Source organism: Nomascus leucogenys, chromosome 11 (genome assembly GCF_006542625.1).
Source record: "Nomascus leucogenys isolate Asia chromosome 11, Asia_NLE_v1, whole genome shotgun sequence".
NCBI lineage: Eukaryota > Metazoa > Chordata > Mammalia > Primates > Hylobatidae > Nomascus > Nomascus leucogenys.
This window is the reverse complement of record NC_044391.1, coordinates 23,325,015-23,347,536: the sequence shown is the minus strand read 5'-3', so window position 1 is coordinate 23,347,536 and position 22,522 is coordinate 23,325,015. Positions and strand designations below refer to the sequence as shown.

At 40.3% G+C, this 22,522-nt stretch overlaps 2 protein-coding genes across 2 annotated transcripts in view; one reads left to right on the top strand and one right to left on the bottom strand.

Annotated features, from left to right (window-relative positions):
* Positions 1–7,763, bottom strand: part of LOC100604804 — a 77,134-nt gene extending 69,371 nt beyond the window's left edge. Inside the window, exons 1-2 of the mRNA XM_030823121.1 lie at positions 7,601–7,763; positions 6,857–7,029 (exon numbers count right to left, since the gene is read on the bottom strand). Of these exons, the coding sequence (XP_030678981.1) occupies positions 6,857–7,029; positions 7,601–7,763 (336 nt within the window). The remainder of the gene's footprint in view (positions 1–6,856; positions 7,030–7,600) is intronic.
* Positions 7,764–9,447: 1,684 nt separating this feature from the next.
* CDK6 (cyclin dependent kinase 6) overlaps positions 9,448–22,522 on the top strand; it is a 240,859-nt gene continuing 227,784 nt past the window's right edge. The window contains exons 1-2 of the mRNA XM_003252459.2: positions 9,448–9,534; positions 9,717–10,314. Coding sequence (XP_003252507.1) covers positions 10,082–10,314 — 233 coding nt within the window. The 5' untranslated portion in view covers positions 9,448–9,534; positions 9,717–10,081. The remainder of the gene's footprint in view (positions 9,535–9,716; positions 10,315–22,522) is intronic.

Here is a 22,522-nt window from a genome sequence, read left to right as displayed (position 1 = left end):
GGTGGTCCTTGGGCCACACCAAAGCAGTAAGAAAAGGAAGAACAGAACTACATGGAACAAAAAGGGTAACAAAAACAGCAAGGAACAGACTAAGGAGATTCAGCAGTACTGGGATAAGATCTGAACAAGAAGGAGAGGTCTCCGATGAGAAAATCCACCCGCTCCTCCATTCCTCACATACCTAGAATCAGCTGTGGTTTTTGTCAAGGCCCAAGATAATCTTGAATATGCTGTTTCTTGGGTTGCTTTTCCTGCAATGAGTGGATGTTTCGTTCCAGTTAAAAAGAAAGACATGTCCATTAAAGGATTAGTTATCCCCCGAAAGAGGAAAAAAATGGAAAATATGATTTTGTGAAAGGGATATGGACTGTACACAAATATTTATTAAATGTCCATTAATTCCAAAATGCATATAGCAAGCACTTATTTCGCACACCAGCCTAATGCAGCAGATTATAGTATCCCTACTTTATTGATACCCTTATCAATTGGTGATCCGAAAGCTTAAGAACCTGGCCCAAGGTTACACAATAAAGCCAGACTTTCAATCCATGACTATCTGGTCCTAACTACCTATATTTCCCTTCCCTGAACATCTAGAGAGGACCTTCAAACAATGCACATGGTCTGATGCAGTGGGAAATAAGAACACAGAGAGAACAGCTGTTCCTCTACTCACGTTTTAATAATGGCTTTTAATCAATAGCTCCAGAAATATGCTGGAACCTCTCAAATTCACAGTATATCACCTTTGACTCTCCCACCCCCACCTTCCCACTTTCTCACTGGAGTCCAACTGGCACTGATGTTTTTAATAGTTTACCGATAAGCTTCATGACACCTTTGAAGAATTTCTGTGATAACTCAAGATTTCTAATCTTGGATATCCTGGTTCTGTGTATACTATTGTAATTTATTTATCACATTTTTCTTAATGAGGGTTGACTAATTTATCACTTTTAGTTTTGGCCAAATAATTAAGCCTAGCTCCTCCCTGCCCATCTCGAATGAAAACACTAGTGAATTTCCCTAATGTTTTTCTAGAAGTCTTCATTTCTATTCAGTCTTAAAAACCTACAGGGTTAAGTTAGAGATAACTCAATATAATTCACATTTGAAATCCAGAAACCTCTCTAGGTTGCAGATATCAGAGTCATATCCTCTGATATTACTCTTGTTTAGGGGGTTTATAAAAACAGATCTATAATGATGGCATATCACGCTGCTCAGAACTACAGCATTTTCAAGCTCCAGCGGCTATAGAAATCATCCAGTCCAATCATCTCATTTATTGATGAGGACCTTAAAGCCCAGGGGTGTAATGTGTTGCCCAAGGTCATACAGGTAGTTTGTGGCCAACTCCAGTTTAAATTTCAGGTCTTTCAATACCCAGAACAGCAACCTCCATTATATCTCCATATCTTCTCTTGTGAAGATAAAATTATTTGTTGTCTCTCTCCAGACTATTTTATAATATCTTTCTGAATGATTAGAAACCCCGTTTAATAGGCATAAACACTGAAGGTCAGAAGAATTAAATGACTGGTCACCGAGGATGCAATGAATAGTAAGTACCGAGAGAGGAAGAACTGGGAATGAAAACACAAGTCTTCTGACTTAGAAATCAAGGATTCTATCTTTTAGGACATAGTCACATAGATGTTAAGGATATTGGCAAATAAAATTAGCAATCTTTCCAAACTCTGGGCTATATAGTATCTAGTTTACCTCAAAGTCTAGTATTTGCTCTTTTAAAATAAAATTTATTTAATTGGAATTTTGAGGAAAGAGACATTTATCTAAACACATTTTCTTTCAGCCAAGATTTCAGGAATTTGTCTTTCAAACAAATGTAGAAATGTACCTAAACACATTTTCTTTCAGACAAAAATGTTTTAAATGACTAATATCGGCAACACAAGAAAAAACATACCAAATTTACCCCAAGTAGCAGGATGACCTGGCTCTTTCCTGTTTAAGCAACATGGAACACCGGTCCTCAACTTTCAAATGTTATTCTAGTTATGTCACGGTGTACCAGTCTGTTCTGTGGCCGCTCGACTCAGTAACAGTCCTAGAAGGGGACAAGAACCATTACTGCATTCATTGACCACTTACTAGGGCCAGAGGACACAACAAGGAGTTGGAGGATTGCTAAAGGGAACTAAGCATGCTGGATGCTCTGGGGAGGACTCAGGGTGGCTTAGTAAGGTAGAAAGCGAATTGCCTCAAGGAGTTAGAGCAAAAGGGGATGTCTTCCAGCTGAGGGAATCTCAAAGGTTTTATGGAAGAGCTGAGCGTGCAAGGATGATAGGACTTAGAGAAGAGGGCTAAAAAGGAAAAGAAATGTAGGTAGAGAAAACACATTTCTGAGGTCCTGAAATCAGCACATAGATCCTTAAACTTTATTAAGCAGTTCCAAAGAAGAGGGTCTAAAGGATGCGAAGTCAACTTTTCTGTTGACATACATTTATTGGACATAAAATGCTTGCCAGTTACTGTGCTAGGTACCGGGGATGCAAAGATATGAGTAATTTTGAACAAATTTATAACAAGGTTTAGAAATGAAACTCTCGCTTCAATTTATGGTAAAATGTTTGATCCACAGAAATATGCTATGATATATTTTCTTCTAGGCATTCAAAGAATTCTGCAAAGAATTCCATTCTATGTTATTTTCGGGAAAAATCCAGAATAAGACAACATAAAATAGATTTACATGTGAATATGGAGTCATACAGTATACAACCTCATTTAATAAGACAGATTTAATTGCGTAATAGGATAGACACAGAAGGCCATTCATCCTGAAAGAATCGGGTTGCCTGGCTACGCTATACCTATAAGCACGGAGGCTGCATCTCTCAGCCCCAGGACCTCAGCATGTGCTTCCTTCACTTGTCCCTGCTGCCAGGCCATTCACAGAAGTTTCTCCCCGGGTGCCTTCTTTGTCCCTCCTCCTACCTCTGAGATCCCACTTTATCATCGTTCACTCTCACTGTGTTATACCTCCACTGCTCCAACTGAATGGTCTATCTAAGGCATGTAAACAACTTTTAGCTCAACCAAAAGCAGCTATGGCAACACAAGTTTTAGGCCATGTGTGCAGCTGAGATGCAAGTATTATCTCAGAAAAGAAATGTTAGAAACCAGTGAAAATTACAGGTCACCGTAAATAGAAAGAAAATATAGGTATTTTAACATGATTATCACCATCTTTTGTAAGTATATTTCCATAGTTATTTTTCTGATTACTCAGAATTCTAATATAGATGATGAAAGGATCTTAAGAACATGTTTCAAACATGTCATAACAATATGCCAAGAACATACAGGTATTCACACACACACACACACACACACACACAAAGGAAAAAGAAGACATGGGTGTCTACCAAAAGGGAAAAATTAAAAAAGATGATGGCAATTATACAAATATGAACATAGTACTGACATGCTGCACAAAGAAAATTATAGAGTAGTAGAACCAATGGAAGCAGAATGTTCCAAAAGATAGTAATGTTTGTTTTTTTCCTCCTTAAATGTTATAAGCTACTACTTTATATCTATTTTTTCCCTCATGGCAAATATCAAAATCATTTCAAGTTTCACTGCTCAAATGCAATGCAATAGATTACAGGCAACAGTAAAAACAGAAAAACCCAGGTCATTTCCAAATTGACAGAAAGAATTTATTTAGAAGACTGAACTTTAAAAATCATTTAAAGCTCAGAATTTTACAATGCAAAAAGTTGATAATACAATTGACTTTTCCTAAGATATTTAGCAAACTTTCTATAATATAGTTCAGGGGAAAACCCAAGAAAATATCTTGGAAATGTCTGAGAAGGGAAAGAAGAATGCATTAAAATGTACTGCATTTATATTATGCTTTCTGTTAAAATTATAGTTTCTCATGATTATTACTCAATAAAGATAACATGTACACAAACACATAAATCAGGTTAAAAAGCAGGGTAACTTATTTCAAAGTTAAACTAGAAGTGTATTTTAAAATAATTGTGTAGTACATTATAGCAAAATCTCATTTCTGAGTTTCTGGAAAATATATTTTATAAACTCAAATAGCCAATATAAATCAGAAATGAATTAGATTTAGGTGTACATTATATAATTATTATTTGTAACTAAATTACACATTTCCTTAACAAGGTTAAAAATTATAGACCAGAATTTAAAATTTTATGTGTATTTCAGTGAAAACAAAATTGTACAGGTATTTGATATATAAATACACACATGAAATACATTCCTTATGTGACATTAACAAGTCTTTCAGTGTAAGTTACACCACCATATTTGGAAATAAGTCCATGAAATGTAATTTTTAAATACCTGTAAGATGATTTGCAACTTTAGAATATCTGGTATGCAGTGTGAAAATACTGGTTGGAGTCATTATTCTTGAGTTCTATATATTAATTCTCAGAAGACTCCCAAACAAAGAAGCTGGAATTTGGTTCACAGTTTAAAAACTTTGAACAAATTTTCTTATGATAACCTGTTACCCACAGCAGAAGTTATCCATAAACAAAAATAATCTGGCATTTACTAATTTTATACAATCAATTGTAAAACTGCCTTGGGTCTGAAGCTTTCACCAACTGGGATTTGATGTGAACCATAACCAGGGAGAGTGAACAATGATAAATTAACATAAAAGATAGCAGTATCAGGAAAAGAAGAGGACAGAGAGTTAACACTCAGTATTAACATATATAATTAAATAAAGTTTCATTGTTTTTTACATTGTCCAAATGATCTAGTAACCTAAATCATGGAATTTCTGATCTAGCAATGGTTGTTGTCGAATTCAGTAACTAAAAATTCAACCCAGTGTAAAAAAGACACTTCTCTGTTAATTTAATATTTGTGGCTATTTTTTTAATAAATGATTTATTCAAATAAATTCTAGCCATGATGTGCTGGTTCCTATTTGCAGGCAATTATTTCTGGATTATATAAACATGTTAATTACCAGCAAGTAAATCTTGTTTTAAAAGGCAAATGATAAGTGTGAACAATTATCAAAATGGAGGATTCCCACTTGTGTCTCTGGCTTAAAGTCTAATTAGTGACTTGTAGTGGTCCAATATTTTATGTAAATATAAAATCTAATGATTTGCCTTCTTAAATTTATAAGGTATATGAGATTATAGATAGCCTTATAAATACAAATTTTGTTCAGAAAACTGGATCTTATTTTAGAAGACATGCTCTTAACACAAATGTATTTTATGAATTATCTTAAGCTTAAAGACATACAATTATTCACTTTTATTTTTAAAGAAAAAAGTATTATAATGCATTGCAAAATATGTGCTACTGGAAATGCATCAATTTTTATTTCCCTAGCCTTACCTCACACTATAATATAGAATCAATTTTATAAAGGCAAAATTTTGATTTACTGTGAGATTAATAACATGGTTTTAAAGTCAAAAGATTTATAGAATAGTATTTCCAATTCAAACAGAATTTTGCCAGGTTTTAATTTTTCTACAAAGCACTGAAGTAAATAATTTTGTGAAAAGTTTTGCTTTAAGATGTTTTAAAGGGTTTCAAGTATTCTACAGATAGAGATTTTGGGGAGAACACCAAATTCTTTCCAAAAAGACAGCTATTTCAAGTTTTCTTTTACTCCATTGTAGAAAGTTTTGAAGACTTTTTTTTCTCCAAAATCTCATTTTCACCTGAAATAATTGTATTCAAGGGTTTCTCAGCAGGTAAAGTATACATTCTTACAAGGTTTCAAATTTCAGATTTCCAATAATGCATTTAAACTGAGCACTCCTCTTTTTGTGTATGTATCTACTATCTGCAGTTCTATTATTTACACTAAATTTTAGTCTTTTTAGTTCCTCTGAAACACGTTAGTGAACCCTCAGCAGTTACTAACCACTTAATAATTGTGAACCCGCCAGCCCCTTCAAGTAGATCGTTAACCATAAAAGTGCCTGACAATTTCCAAACCATATCCTCTGTCTAAAAGGAAAAGATAGGGCTTTGTGAGGCAGAAAGGAAGCGAAGGAAAACAAAACAAATGTAGCTCATGCTGAAAGTGAAAAGTGCTTGGACAGATTAGTATTTTCTTTTCTGCAAGGCATCCTGCCAAACTTTTTCTTTATTTTTTTAAGAGAAGAGTTATTTTTTGGTCTGATTTTTCAGTTTCTTGAAAAGTATTGGTATTTACCACCCCCATCGGCCCCTCATAATTATTGTTGGTTGTTTTGTGTTTTTCCCATCCGTCCACGTCACACATGAAGTGAGGATACCCCCCGCTTCACCCTGTCAAAACCCCAACTCTGGGCGACCCTGGGTTTGGAAACTCCGCCGACTCCCGACGACACGTCCCACTCTCTCCCACTAATGCCGCTTATTTTAGTCGCAGGATCCCCCTACTACAGTTTCAGTGAAAGCCGGAAATTTTCATTTAACTCCCCACCCCCACCCCCCCGCGCCCTTCTAGCCCCCGACTCGTAGAAGGGAGCTAGGGAGCCCGGAGCTAGGAGCACTGCCGGGGCTCGGCCGCCTCCTTTCTCTCCGGAAGGCTTTAATTTGCACACTTTCTTGCCACTGCGCCACGAGCCCCCAGCCCCGCCGCGGGCTGGGTCTCCGGCAGAGTTGGCTTCGCGGGTCCCTGCCCCCACCCAGCACGGTCGCCCCCGCTGCCTCCCCGGCTGGGGCCCCCAGCGCCGGCCGGAGCCCCGCGGCCCCCGTCCGCCCCCAGCGAGCGGCGCGGGCGGCGCCCTCCGCCGTCCCTCCGCCCTCCGCCGCTGTGCCCACCCCCTCGCCGGAGAGAGTGCTGGTAACTCCTTCCCCAGAGTCTGATTACCTGCTCCGCGAGGCCGCGGACACGTGCGGAGAGCCGACTGACACTCGCAGCCCCCTCGGGAGGCCCGACGCGACTGGGCCCCTCAGGTGAGGAGCTGTGCGCTCGGGTGGGTGGGCTGCGGGGTGGGGGGTCCCGGGGGAGATCTGGGGGATTGGCCGGGGTCCGAGGCAGAACTGTGGGTGGGGTAAGTGGAGGGTGGCGGGGGTAGCTGGGACCTGTGTTTCCTTGGAATCGGCTTTGGTTAACCCCTTACGAACTGAGACGGGATTGGTTATGGGGGCCAGTTTTGGGGAGCTAGAGGATTCTCCTTATCTGACGAGAGGGGGAGATCCCATCCTAGGGACACCCACGACACCGAGATCCTGCTTCCACGTATCCGTGCGCACACACACCCACACGGAACACTCCTCATCCAGTTTCTCCAAACGGAACTGGAACTCTACTCGGACACTCACATAATAATTCACATTTAGGGTTTAAAATGCACTGCCTCTAGGGACTCCATGCTGGAGAATGTGCTTGCGTTTCCCCCTCGAAAACTCCCTCTCCAGCTCGCTGAGGTGTGGGTGTGGGCTCCACCTTCCCCTCCACGAGATAAATGTTAACGCAGGCTTCCTGCGGGCATGTTATACACAGAAAAGTGCACGCAGCCGGCCAGTGCCCAGGCTTGGAGCCCCGCGAAGACGCACGTTTGCTTTAGTTTCCAAGTTTACTTTTATAATTTAAAGTATTGGAGTTAAACACGCCCCGCAGTGAGCAGCCCTGGTCCCCGCAGCGCGCCCGTCCGTGTGCATATGGGCGCATCTGCGTGTGCGCACACGCGGGAGTCGCGGTCCCCGGTGTGGCCTCTTGTCGCTGTGCTGGTGGCGACCCTTGTGGTGCTTGGCAGGCTTCGGGAGAGGCGCATGAAGGATTTCATTGAGTGTGAAGACAGAGAGCAGAGACAGAAAGCAGAAGGAGGCGGCTGCAGCCTTTGTAGTCGCGGAGGAATGCGGAAATGTTGAAGCACTATGTCAAACTTTTTTTGAAATGGGGTCAAGTCACATTCAGCCAGCGTGGGAAAGCAACAACAACAACAAAAAAAAGTGGAGGAGAGGGGGGGAAAAGGCATTGCTGCTCCCGTTTCTCTCCGCCGAAGCCGACCGTCTGGGGGGCGAGTGGGGGGAGAGCCAGGGCAGTGCGGGGCCCGGCGGGGGCAGCAGGCGCAGTTCCCTGCGGGGGTGGGACGTCCCCGACGCTTCCTTCGCTACGGAGCCCGGGGCTAGACTCGAGCGGGAGGGGGATGGGGGGACGCAGGACAGGCGGGTTAGGCGGCCGGCGGCGGCTCCCCGGCTACCTGTGTGGCCCTCGACCTGGCTCAGACCTCCGGGCAGTCCCTCGGGGCTCTTTCCTCGGCTTTTAAGGAAAGTTCTGAATGGAGTGAGTGCCAGAAGCTCTGCTCTCGCCGCGGTCCGCTCCACCCGCTCCTCGTGGGGGTCACGCCGTTTAATTCCTGGCAAAAGGCGAGCGGGCCAGCGGTTGCGAGGCAGGTAATTCCGAGGTGCCCCGGGAATTCCGGACACGCGGCCGTCGTGGTGAAAGTCCTGCCGAGCCGCGGCGGCCGTGGAGGAGGGAGGCCCCCTAGGTCCCAGATAGCTGCTGAATGGGGAGGGAAAGTTCGGGTACCCTTCTCCGGTGCTTTGTTGTGCAGAGGGCTCCGGGGGCGTCCGGCTGCAGACTGGACCGGGCCTTTAGCCGGAGGGGGAATGGGGCAGCCACCTCTGCTACCTACAGCGGGGAGGTCCTGGGAGTGGGAAAAGGTTCGCGAGTCCGGGCCCCGAGGGCAGAGACCTTCTCTCTCACCCCTGGAGGCGCAGGATTTAACCCCCCACCCCCCACCCTCTGAAAGGGAGGTTGAGTTTTGCTCAGGTCGAAATCAGTTTAAAACGACGAGGCGCGATTATGCTATCCCCTTCCTGAAGTTATTCTTTAAGGAGACGACAAGCGAAATTGTGGTGAACACCCCTTTCTCCCACCCTTGGGATCCCGTGGGGGACGGTGTCTCCCCTCCTCCAGGACCTCTCGCTCGCCCACCCCCGATTAGCCCCAACCCTCCCCGACCAGATGGCTGGTCTTCCCAAGGTTTCCACCAGGGAGGTCCTCCCAGTCGGAGAGAGAATTCCGTTTCCAGCCGAGACTCCTTTACCCCAAAAAGACCATTTGTGTATGCGAGTCGTTTTTAAATGTCTCCTCGTAGAAAAACTGAAACTAGAAAGAAAGGAAGCAATTTCTGAGCAGATGTCTGACCACCCCTTCTCGCACATTCCCAGCATCGGGTTACAGGGTCCTGGGAGCCCCCACCCACATTCTGCGGCCCCACACGGATGGACCAACAGTCCTTCCGCTCCAGCTTGTGCGCGACCCCTGAACGCCCTCCGGCACCCCTGCACCCCGTCTCCCTGCACGTCCGGGCCTCAGGAGGCGGGGAGGGTAGCGGCGCAACACAATGATATAGGGATAAATATTAAGCCGTGACATTGACGTGCCCGGCGCCTCCCCTCCCCCGCGCTCCCGGCACACTCTGGGCTGCTCGGCACGCCCCCTCCCGTTCCACTGCGTCCCGCGCCGCTCGCTCATCCCCGAGGGGCCCCTGCAACCTCTCCGCGCGAAGACGGCTTCAGCCCTGCAGGGAAAGAAAAGTAACTTCGCTTTTCTCGGAGGAACCAGGAAGGATTAAGCGGCTTGAGAGAGGGCAGGAGCGCGCGGAGGGTAGCGATGGAGGCTTCGTAAAGGAGGAGGAGGGGAGTCTGGAGGAACCCCGAGGAAGGCTTCTGGGCTGTCTGATTGCACTTTCTTCTTAACCTCCTGTCTCCTCCTTTAGGTGCAATGATTCTGGACTGAGAAGCGCTTGGGCAGAGGCTATGTAATCGTCTCTGTCTGTGTTGAGGACTTCGCTTCGGGGCGGGAAGAGGAGGGATCGGCTCCGCTCCTCCGGCGGCGGCGGCGGCGACTCTGCAGGCGGAGTTTCGCGGCGGCGGCACCAGGGTTACGCCAGCCCCGCGGGGAGGTCTCTCCATCCAGCCTCTGCAGCGGCGAAAGCCCTAGCGCCCGAGCGCCTGAGCCGGCGGGGAGCAAGTAAAGCTAGACCGATCTCTGGGGAGCCCCGGAGTAGGCGAGCGGCGGCCGCCAGCTAGTTGAACGCACCCCCCGCCCCAGCGGCGCCGCGCCGGGCGGCGTCCAGGCGGCATGGAGAAGGACGGCCTGTGTCGCGCTGACCAGCAGTACGAATGCGTGGCGGAGATCGGGGAGGGCGCCTATGGGAAGGTGTTCAAGGCCCGCGACTTGAAGAACGGAGGCCGTTTCGTGGCATTGAAGCGCGTGCGGGTGCAGACGGGCGAGGAGGGCATGCCGCTCTCCACCATCCGCGAGGTGGCGGTGCTGAGGCACCTGGAGACCTTCGAGCACCCCAACGTGGTCAGGTGAGCCAGGGAGCTGCGCTCTCGCTTCTGGGGCCGCGCGCGCGCGGGGAGGGCCGAGCCGGGAATCCTCAGGCCCAGAAAGGTGCGGGGCAGAGGGCGACTGGGGAGGTCCTGCGCGACCTGTTGGTCTTAGAGAGTGAGAGTTAAGTTTTATCGACAGAGCCGCGAGCCAGAGCCGGTGACCTTGCCAGACAGCGAGCCGAAAGACAAGTCAAAAAAACATGACCTGGGCAGGCTTCCCTGCAGCTGTGCAACTTAGAAGCGTTTTCTCCCTGCGCGCCCTGAAGGAGGGTCCGGGGGAGGTAGGTGCGTTTTAGGGACAGGATAAGCCAACCTGAGACATGCCCTGCTAGCTCCCGCATATTTTTCCTGGCCATTGCGTTAGGGAATTTTTGAAAGACAGAGTAGGTGAGACTGGAGAATGAGGATGCTGTGTGATAATCAGTGGGAACTTCATGGGTGGAGCCTAGTATAAATCAGGTTAAGAAGATGCAGAAACATCATAATATTTTTGCCAGTCATATTCTCAGTTTCTCTTTATTAAAGTTGCGTAATAAGAATGATTCCTGGTGGTCTAAGGAGTTTGAGTGCTGATGCCCAATCTCAAACAGCGTCATAAAAATTTCTTCCAAAACTTATCCCTGCGTCTGTTTTACTTTGTATCTCTGGGTGGACATACTCTGTAGACTAATTCCCCAAAGGGTTAAATGTGAGTCCAAGATGTGGTATGGTTAGATCATAAATGTTCTGCCCATGCTTCTCCCAGATGGGTTGTGCGAGTGGGTGGGGAGACAGCAGTTCTTACCCTTTCCTGTGTGGTAACCAGTATTAAATGAAAATGTGTGACTTAGGATAATGGTGTTTTCTTAGTGATCCTGGAATTTCCCCATTGTGTGGTTGACATTGTTTGGTTGTGTCATCCTTTTCCTTTTTAAACAGAGATGCATAGCTTTACATTGAAAAGGAATGCCTAGAAACTTCTACAAATTGGATTGTGATTTTACCTTTCTCGATCTTGAGAAAATGTGTAGCAGAAATATCTTTTTTCTCATCCATTTAGGGCTTCTGTTCAACAAATACATGCCTACTGTGTGCGCTGAGGATGAAATGATGTAAATAAGCACAGCTAAATATTTTTGTAAAAAGTCAAACAATTTAACATTAGTCATCAAAGTGGAGAGACCCAAGACTGACCTTTGAAATACCAAACTCTCCACAGACTCAGAGAGACCAAGTATCTACAGAATCTTCCTGGGAGGTTTTAACTTGTCTCCTCTTATCCCAGGCTGGTGATTTGTGCGGTGCTTTGTTCCCAACGCAGTTTAGACTCAAGCTAGAAGGCATCAAAGAATCATAAATATATAAATAAAGCAGTAAATGGTTATAAAGTTAGGACTGCATTATACCTCTGCTTTAGCTAGTGAAGGAGAATGAGTGTTTTGGAAGATGAGATTATATATAAAAAGCTATAGATGACTTTTTTCCTGTGTATTTTCTTTGTTAAAAGCAACAAAATCTCTTTTGGGGGCTCTTTGTGATATTGGAGGGAAAAGGGGAGGGTATATTTAGCTCCCTGTAACTCAGCTGTCGTCCTAGAGGAATCACCTAATACATCCCGAAGGATGAATTCCACCACTACAAATTTAAGATGGAAGTTCTTGTTTTATTTTGTCTGTTACCTATGGAGTATCCAATTAAGGGTGATTATCACGTATATGAATGAATAATGTCCTTCCAAACGTAGAGGTACTGCAGAGGCACCCCTGTATAACACTATTGTTTACAAAGCTCACGCCATTCTTATACCAGAGGCACACTTTCTGCCATTGTGCTTGTAGATTTTGTCTGATCCATCCTATTCTCTTGATTTATCCTCCTGAGATTGATGTGTTTCTAGACGTTTCTAACTGACCCATGGATTCTGTACTGTGAATTTCAGGAGAATATACTTATGAACTGAAGACAAAGGCATTGTTTTCTAAAATTATTTTTACGTGTTAAGTGGTGATGATGGCACCTACCGGTTAAAGTCGTGAGAATAAAATGAGATGGTGTATGTGAAAGCACTTTGTAAATTTGAAAGTACTTCAGATATCTAAAGGATTGTTTGCATTTCAGCAGATTCATGGTCTCTTGCCATGGAGCAGCTTCACAGGGAGGGGTCAATTCACCTGACCTTTTTTGTAGAACAAATCATATTCAAACCCAGACATTACAGGCTCTGGAACCAAGAAGATGCTTGAGGATAATTAGCCTGTAGGATGTCAGAAAAGACTCCCAGTCACAAGCCATGAAATTCAGTGATACTTGAGGAAATTATTGATGATGTCACCCTCATGAGCTACAGATCTTCATTCCCTTTTTGTTTCCTTCCTGTTTCTTCTCTTCTGCCTCTGCCTTGAAACAACCATTAGTCTCCATGATTTGCTTGGCCAGACTAAGAATTCTGGATTTTAGAGGTCGCAAATATTTGCTCAGACAGGGTCAGGAAATAAGGACAGTTGACAGCAATTCTTTTCTTTCCAAGGGAGAGTTGTCAAAGTTGGGTCCCCAAACCTGTGATTTATTATTGCCCCTAGGATTAGTTTTACAGTCTTAAGCCTGGTTCTTTAATGGTTTCTTAAAAGGGCAGATGCTTTTATAAGTACCTTCAAGTCATAAGTAATTGATCATAATTATAGGCCCTCCCCACAGATAGTTAATCCTCTAAGCTAACAGAGCATAATAAACATATTAGTTTTTTCAAAAGTGTAAGATTTAATTTTGATGGATTTGCCAGAAAAGCTGACTTGTTATTGCTGGTAATGGTACTGCCTGCATGCACAGGGATAATGACTTGAAATTCTTGCTTACCTGCATTTGATGTATCCCAGGCCCTCGCTTGATCAGCCAGTCAGTGTCTGGGAAGTAAATTTACTCTTTTTTTACATTTGGTAATCCCAAATCCTGGAACCTTTGCCAGAATAGGACTTCACTGTGAACCTGTATTGGAGTTTCTGCACTGCACAAATGGATCTTGTTTTAACAGCCTGAACTAAAAACAAGAGATAAAATTATAGCATGTTTTGTCAGCAGTCTGTTCATTCACCAAATATTTACTGAGGGTCCACTATGTGCCAGACTCTTCTAGAAGTTGGGGATATAGCAATGAACAAGCCTGGAAAAGTCTCCGCACTTGTAGAACTTGCCTTGTAATGAGATGAGCAGTTCTTTCTTCTCTTTAAAAATTTACGCATATTTATTTTAATTGCCTTGCTTTGTTATACTTAACCTAACCAGTTTTATAGAACAACTGATTTCTGATAATTCGGTTACCAGGAATTTCCTGATTGAGTAGGCAACATAACCAAAAGGCTAATCAGAATCAAGTGCTTTTTGAAGATTAAATTTTACCTTAGGGACATAGGGATTTATCTATATGAGATACTGACACATAGCTAATATAAGTGAACATTTGAGCTCCGTTTATTCAAAAAGGATTTAGGAAGGGCATGTGCTTTAAAAACCATGGGGCTAGGTGCTGGGAAAGATACCTGGGTAAATCATACCTGGCTACTCTCCTGAAGCAGTTCTTCCCATGTTTGAAGGAATAAGATGATCACCATAACCTTGATACATGATAGGATCATGTGCTGTAAGAAAGATACAAGCAAGTGCTTACCTGTATTGTCTCTAGGGATTGTATTTATTAGTGTAACAGTAAAAGCAATTCAAATTCAAGTATTGGCTCTGGAAACTAAAAGTCATTACATATCAGTGAATAAACTTACGATGTTTAAATATTATAATTAGAATAGTCACTGCTTTAAAAACAAAACAAAAAACCCAAAGAAAAGGCTGTAAAGCTTAGTGATTATTCAAGGAGAGTTTTCTAATTTTCTCTTTTTTAAAGATCTTAGTAATATATTGCATAAAAGGTGAGTAAAAATGTGATTTTCTCTGGAAAACCTAATTGTTAACAGGGTAAAAGACACATGACGTATTTGATTCTGTAAAGCCAGGTCTTCAACTGGATTAGTTCATGAGAATCCTTCTGAATAAAATTGCTATTTGTGTGGTTGAATAATACATTTACTAGGGCTTTTTTCAATAAAAGCAGGAAAAGCAGGAGTTTAATTCTCCTTTTAAATATCAGTATGTTAAAAATATGTTTGTTCTTTCTGTCTCTGAGAGTTCCTTGAAAAGTTTCTAATTTATCAAGTTTGTTTAGTAAATAAACATTTTCACAATGGTATTCTGCTCATTTTTTGTTCCTACAGAAGAACTTGATAATGCTGAATTTTTGACATTGCAGTTATATCCCTTTTATACAACTATTATCAACATAGAATTATTAGAATCTCTCTATGGAATCAAGGACAAAAAAGGTCTATAAGAGGAAAACTTGTATAAACTTGAATATCTTTGGGGATATTTTCCTATGTTTAAGACGTGGGTAAATGAATATCTATGCAAATAGGTTCCTATTAAAAATAAATTATTTCTTTTTTAAAAAAACAAATGCCTCACTATTAATGATTTCTTAGGAAAGTTTTTTAAGAAGGAAACACACCATACATGCAGCCTATCATTGTAAAACCATGGATATTAGGGTTGGAAGACACTCTGGAGGTCAAGCTACTTGTCTGTCATGCCATTTTAAAGTTATTGACTTGTTCTTAAAACTAAGTAGCAATTTTTGTTTGTTTGTTTGATGGAAGCAGTTAAATCGGGTGAGTACATTTCTAGTTTGGAAAAAATGAACTATATGTAGACAAAAGTGACAGTTTGCCAGGATTTGCCAGGAATGAATGACAGAACAATAAATGAATAACAATTCAGTAAATTCCTGAATTCTGCAGTATACCATACTGAAGTATAGCTCTTCAAAAGTATTATTCCAGTAAATTCTTCTTTTAAGGAAGTTGTGCTATAATTATGATAATTTAAATTAATTATAATAATTTAAAATAGCTATAGTTAAATGATAATACAGGTAAATTATATAGGTAATTCATCAATAATATTGAATTCATTTTAGACAAAGAGGAATAGGAAAAATTGAAACATTTAGTACTTGTCTGATGAATGAAATATTACATAATGTGGCTCTGGCACATTACGTAACATTCTGGTTAATGAAATAAACATCATAATACTTAAAAATTAGATGGCACAACAACCATCAGACACATAAATATGTGTTTTCCATGCCTTCTGAGGAACTAATCACACTATTGTTCTTTCTCATGAGGTTCAGATGAGTTGCTCTGTCTTCATAGGAAGTAAATTAATTGTGAGCTTCTTGATGTAACAGAACACAGCAGAGATGAAATCTGGGTGTCAGTGAATTGTTAACACGAGAAGTTAGTGTGTACGATGCTGGGCTTTGTCCAAGATCCAGGAGGCAGCACTGAAAACGCACCAGTGGTTGATAACAAGCATTCTTACATGAAGGTCACCATTTGAGTGATGATCCATAGATGCTAGGTTTGGTGGAGCAGGCAGGCCAGCAATCAGAGAGAAGATTTTTCCAAGAGCTGCTTGGTAGTTGTCTTGAATATCACCAGTTTGCTGCCATACCTGATTTTTATTTTACCAGCTGCACATGTAGCTGTTCTTGCCTGAGAGGTGAACCAGAGGGACTGCAAGGCACGTGACAGGAATCTATGCAAGTGTACATTTGTAGTCTGGAAGTCCATTTGAGTCAGGATTATTATGAAACATTTTTGACCATCTCCTTTGTCTATAGTAGTTTGCCGAAATTTGGACATCTACTGGCTTTGTAATTTAAGTAGCCATTTAAATTATTCCTATTCTCTGGCCTTCCTAAAGGATTTAGTTCAGTAGAATTAGAATCACAGCATAAGGATTTTTTTAATTGGAAGAAGTCTTAGATTTAACCTAGTGCAACCCCCTTTGATCTGTTTTATAATAATAAAATTTGAGTTGTTTTATGAATGCAAAACATTATCTCATTGTTAGTGAACAGTGTTATTCTGTGATTATATGCATTGTAGATATAAACTGATTGAGGATGGCTAAGATTCAGACAGAGGTTTATATTAAACATTAGCAGGACAGGATGACTGATGGTCATTGCATATACCAGAAAAAAATCCCTTGAGATGTAAAAGTATTTTCAGTTTAGTGACTTTATGTTTGCTGACTTGAGGACCAGGATTGTGTATTTTATATCCATAAACAACATGGTGTCCATAACCATTGGTTAACCCGTATATGTTTCCTGATTGATTGAAATTTTAAACCCCTTAGATAAGCACTTTTCATCCTTTTAGAGTTGTATACTGCATTAGCAAGTATCTTGGACTATTGACATTGGGAGATCTGTGGGTATTAACTGTAAGGCATACACATGTGAAGTCTATTTAGTAAGAGTCTTCAAATACTTATTCATATTTAAACTTTTCCTGACTACCCATTTTTTATCTTCAATATTGTACTTGCTTTGGCTTTGACAGGATATTCTCATGTTCTTCCTCTGTATTTGTTAACGTATATCCTGCAGACAAATGGACTACTCCATTTGCCCTAATAGATTTCTTGCCATCCACCTCTGTTACTTTAATTTGAACAGATCTTTGAATGTGCACTTGGTACCTCTCCTGTACCACTCTCCACCTGTTGAAATTCTGCTTATCCTTCAGGGCCAACCTCAAATGTCACTTTCTTTGTTCTGTATTCCTTAATACCTCGATTTGGATAACATTTCTGCTTCCTTTGAGCCCTGGTAACTTTGGACCCCCTTTATGGCACTTAGCTTGTTATCTGTCCCCTTATATTATTTCTGTTATGTAAGATGGAATGTTAATTCTCATGACAGCCCTCTTCTGACTCTCTACTCTTTCACACTCTATTTGTAAGCTCTTTAAGGCAGAGAGTGTCTTGTGGTCACGTTCGTTTATACCCTATATCCATTGGATATAAGGTGAATATGTAACAAGTTGAGTGAAATCATTGAAAAGGGGTCCAGTTATAAAGGAAGACACCATATGAATTATTTCTATCATGTGAAATAATGTTAATACTAAGGAGTGTCAAGGAGGGAGAATGGATCTGTATATTGGATTACACTTATTGGAATTCCTGGGAAATAATTTAGGAAATACTGAAAAAAGGAAGTTTCATTTTTGTCTTACTCCAATTGACATAGTTTATATGAAAGTGAGTTTTAAAATTTAAGTATAATTCATTCTTATAGTTAACTGTGCAACCTTGGACTTAATTTATATACTGCAAAGAAGACATTAACATTAGGAAATGAGCATGCATTCAGCAAAAGCTGAAAATGATTTGAACATTTCAAATGTAAGAAAGTAAGGTATTATAAATACATTTTGATCAATTGCTTGAATTCTTTTATTTTTCTCATTAATTTTAATTTCTTTGGCTTTCAATAGTGAAAACCTGTTAGAGCAGAATTAGGTAAAACCTTCCTAATAATTTCTATAAAAGATGATTCTGAATTTCATTTGAGCCTTGTCTTCTACTCCTCTTCATAATTTGTGAACAGAGAATTTGGATTCCATCTTGACAAACTGGTAGGTTTAATTAAGTATTCTTCCAGTTTGAACTCATTCCAGTTTCTTAAGACACATATGGTTAGGGTGTGTGTGTGTGTGTGTGTGTGTGTGTGCACGCATGTGCATGCAGAACAGTGGAGTACAAGATTCTCGAAAGAAGGGACTGTGTTGTCTTGTTCCTTGCAGTATCCCAAGCATTTAGCATGATGTCTGATGTCTTGTAACCCTGAATAAGTATTTCTAAGTGACAGAATATGTGCCATTTAGAAATTCAGAATTTAATTTTTTTTAGTTAGAAATGAGTAATCATGTCTGAACATACAGGTGAGGTCTCTGGCATTCAGCAAGTATTTATGAGCATCTGTTATATTCAGTGCTTTGTTAAATGGGATTAAGGCAGTAGTCACAAAAAGTGCATATTGAAATGTTTACCCAAAAAATGGTATGTGTTCTGAATTTGTTTCAAAATGGGATAGAGATGCAATAAGAATGGACTATGAGTTGATCACTGTTGAAACTGTAGAGTTTTATTGTACTAGTCTCTCTGCATTTATATATGTTTGAAATTTTCCATAATAATAAGTTTTTTAAATGTTCATGCTTGTGGGCTAGGAGTCAGAAAACTGATTCTTATCCTGATTCCTCTACTTATTATTTAATAGTTGAGTGACCTAGGGTAAATTCCTCATGTCTCTTGGCTGCCATATCCCCACAATAAAATAGAAATTACTACTGCTCTTTAGACCTTAGTGGTTTACTCTGATCAAATGAAATTATGTATACAAAGATCCAATATTATACAAATATAAGGTATTATTAACAAAACGAATTCCTGCTCTCAAGTAGTTTATAATTTCCTGGAAGAAACTGACATGTACACAGATATCTGTATTACCGATTGGCAGCACTTTCATTCCACCCTACATTGTGAAAGTATGAATGGAGCTAGCTACTTCTGAAAAGATGTGTATTGAGTTTATAGTAATTAAAGTAAAATATAATCTTTCATTTGGGTATTGGATATTGGTGTCGTGTTTACCCAGTGCTCTTCCTGTTTATTAATGGGTTTATTGTGGGAGTATCTGTGGACCAAATGCTCCTGAAAACACATTGTCAAAACTGATGGGAGCTTGATGATTTCTTCTGTATTTCACTATTCAAATTAACCCAAAGAGGAGTTGGATTCTTTGCTTGTTCTTTCTTTCTTTTATTTTTTAATTTCAAAATCTCAAACAGAATTATTCATTTTTGTCATACCTTGGAATTTCTGCTTGTTTATTTTCTGAGGCTGTTCCTATGGCGTGACTGACTTATGACATTTAAAATTTTGTTCTATGTCCTCTGTTTAAATCATTAAGAGTTCTATTCACAGCAATGAAGCAGTTCTTTTTTAGGGGCACTAATCTTTAGTGAATTTGCTTTTTTTTTTCCTTTGCTTCCTTTTATTGCAAATAATCTTATAATTTCTGTGGTAGGTGTTCCTAATGATTAGAAAAAAACATTCATTTATCCTAAGATACTTTTATTTTTAGAAGGTTCAAAGTATAAAGTTAGGAACATTAACTCTCACACCTTTCCAGCAGCAGAACAAGAAAAACAAAAGAAGGCCAGGCACAGTGGCTCACACCTGTAATTCTAGCACTTTGGGAGGCTAGGGCGGGAAGATTCCTTGAGCCTAGAAGTTAGAGACCAGCCTGGGCAACATAGGGAGACCTTGTCTCCACAAATAATAAAAACTTTTTCTGAAAAAAGACATCTTTGCATTTCAAGGGTAGACTTTTAAACTTTAGTTTTAAAGTTTAGTTTACTCAGACCAGTACGTTTTAAAACTTTTTAGAAGAACCCAAGGGACTGTCTGAGTCATTTCAAGTTGGGAGTTTTAGCTGATATAGTATACATTTCAACCATGTAGAATCACTTTAAAAAGTTATTAAATAATCTTGGGTTAAAATGGGATATTTTCTTGTTGAACCATAAGAAACCAAGAGACAGATTTGGAGATTGGGCTAGAAGGGACTCCCAGTGCTGATCATGAATGAAATACATTCAAATTATGTAAGTTCCCTTGACCTGGGAAAACGTAGCTTCTTTGAAATGACACATTTTTTTTTTTTTACATATTAAGACTCAAAAGAAGAGTGGTAACATTCTGCTAATTCTTACAAATTATTTTAAGCCTATGAAACTTAATCAATGGCTATTTAACTTCTAGCTGATTAGATGAGAACTGATGCCACTTGGGTTCTCAGCCAAAGTTTTGTGAAGGGAAGAAGTCTCTTTCACAGACATTACTCCTCAAGTATTGACTGACTCAAAGTGATGGAACTGATTTCAAGGAGAGCTGTATGAATGTGACTGACTCGGTGTTACCAATCCAATCCTAGAAAAACTAGACTTTTGAGATGAGTCAAGAGAAACATCTTTGTTTAGGAAAGATGGTATAGGTTTGTTTTTGTTTTTTTTAACTTTAGTTGATAAAAGTAAGAGGTGAATCCATCATTAGGCAAATAGAAAATGGTCTGGAGATGTATTTATGTATCTGAAAGGACAACATGCTCATTAAAAGAAGGGAAGAAGGTGGTAGAAGATAAGCTAAGTTAAGGTAGCAGTGAGAGAGAAAATAAAAAAACAGTAAGAGAACTTGGGATAGTGAGTAGATCTGAAGTTTCTTGATAAACTTCAAACTCTGAAACCTGGTGATCTGAAAGTAGATGAAAATTCTGCCATATTTAGAAAGCCCTCAAACCAGTGCTTATGGAACGAGTAAACTCAGATTATCATTCTTACAATTCTGCAAAAATAAAATGGCATTGCTGTCTGCTTTTTCTTGGGCACCTTATTTTAATCACTTTTGCATTGCCCAGTGTGCCTAGCACTCAATTATCTGTTGAATATTTGTATGAATTAATGTTGAATGTCAGCTTCCCATTAGAATATAAGCTCCCTGAGGGCAAAAATTTTTGTTTTGCTCCCTGCATTATCTCCAGCATCCAGAACAGTGCCTGGTAAATATCAGTTGAGTAAATGACTGAGTGAATAAATAGTTAAGCCATGACTAAAGATTACTGTTTTCACAGTAACTTTATTGACAGTAAAAATGTAAACTAACACTACAATTTATTAGATATTTTATTTTTCTATTCACTCAGTATTGCATTTAAAACTCTTCAAAATTATATAGTCTCTAATAGGTAGTAAATTGGATTCTGACCTAAGAATTAGGAGTTATTTAATAATGTAATGATTGGCAAGTAGATTGGACACTGAGATATACCCTTTCTAAGCTAATTCTTCCACTACTGTTTTCATTAAATTATGAACATAATTTTATGCCAATAATATTAAGTGATATTTTAATGATATTTTAAATCGTCATATCAGTTTTTGCAGATTGAATTTACATATTTTGATGGAAATTTATGAACATGGTTTAAGATTCTCTGGGCTGTGACTGCTCATTTTTGTTTTACTGTAAAATTAGTTATATTAAAATATGACTTCTAAAGAGCCATATTTTATATTTCCCTAAAGAGCCTTATATTAATGGCCATAGCTGTCCTTACAAGCAGGGATGCCCACGTAATATGTATGTCATATTAAAATATTGACGTGCATTTCCCTAAAGAGCCTTGTGTAAGTGGCTATCGCTGCGTTTACAAGCTGTGAAGCCCAAGTGGCCAGTCCCATTATGAACCTTGTCCCATTACTCCTGTTTGGGGCTACCATTCCAAGCACCTTCCTCCTTTGCTTAGAATAGCTGATTGTGATCACGTAATGGGTTGTGACATCACTGATAATACTAATATATTATTACGTAGCAATAAACTAATTATATGTATAACATAATTTATATAATATGTATAGTAATAAAAGAATTAAGGAAAAGAAAGGGAAAGAAGGAAGGAAGAGAGGGAATGAGTAATAGAATAGAAAAGAAAAAAAAATTGTGGTGTTCCCAGTCAGTTGTCAGATATGTTGCAAGGAAGTTGTTAATAGAGTACCAAAGTTTGCAGGTGAGGAGAGTTATTTGCAGTTTTTTGTTTAAAATAATTACATTTTTCTATTAAAGCAATTTTTCTGGTTAATATTGCTATGTAGTAAATTACTCCAACATGTAGGGGCTTAAAACAACCATTATCTTATATTCATGAATTTAGCAGGTGGAGAATTCAGACAGCGCACAGTGAGAGTGGCATATCTCTGTTCCAAGATGTCTGGGACATCAGCTGGAAATTATTCAAAAACTGGTAGTTTGATTATTCTAGGCGTCTTCACTTTCAAGCCTGGGTGGTTCATGCAAGTTGGTTGGCGAAGGCTGGGATCTGAGCTCGGGTTTTTGAGCAGAGCACCTACACTGACCTACACCAGGTGGCCTGGGCTTCCCTTTCAGCATCAAAGCTTCAGAATAGTTGAATGTACATGTTGGCTCATGGCTTTAAAAGTTGGTGTCCCTGAGAACAAGCAGTGTTAATTATGCCATGGTTTGTTGTTTATATTTGAGTTCAAAGCCCCAGAGATTCAAGAGGTAGAGACATACACCACCTCTTAATGGAAGGAATGTTAAAGAATTTCCACTCCCCCCACCCCCAGCTTTTTTGTAATCATGACATTAATACTAATACTAAGTAGTATGAAAGGGCTTATGATAAAAAAGGCAAAGCTGCTGCCCCAGTTATTCCTATTCC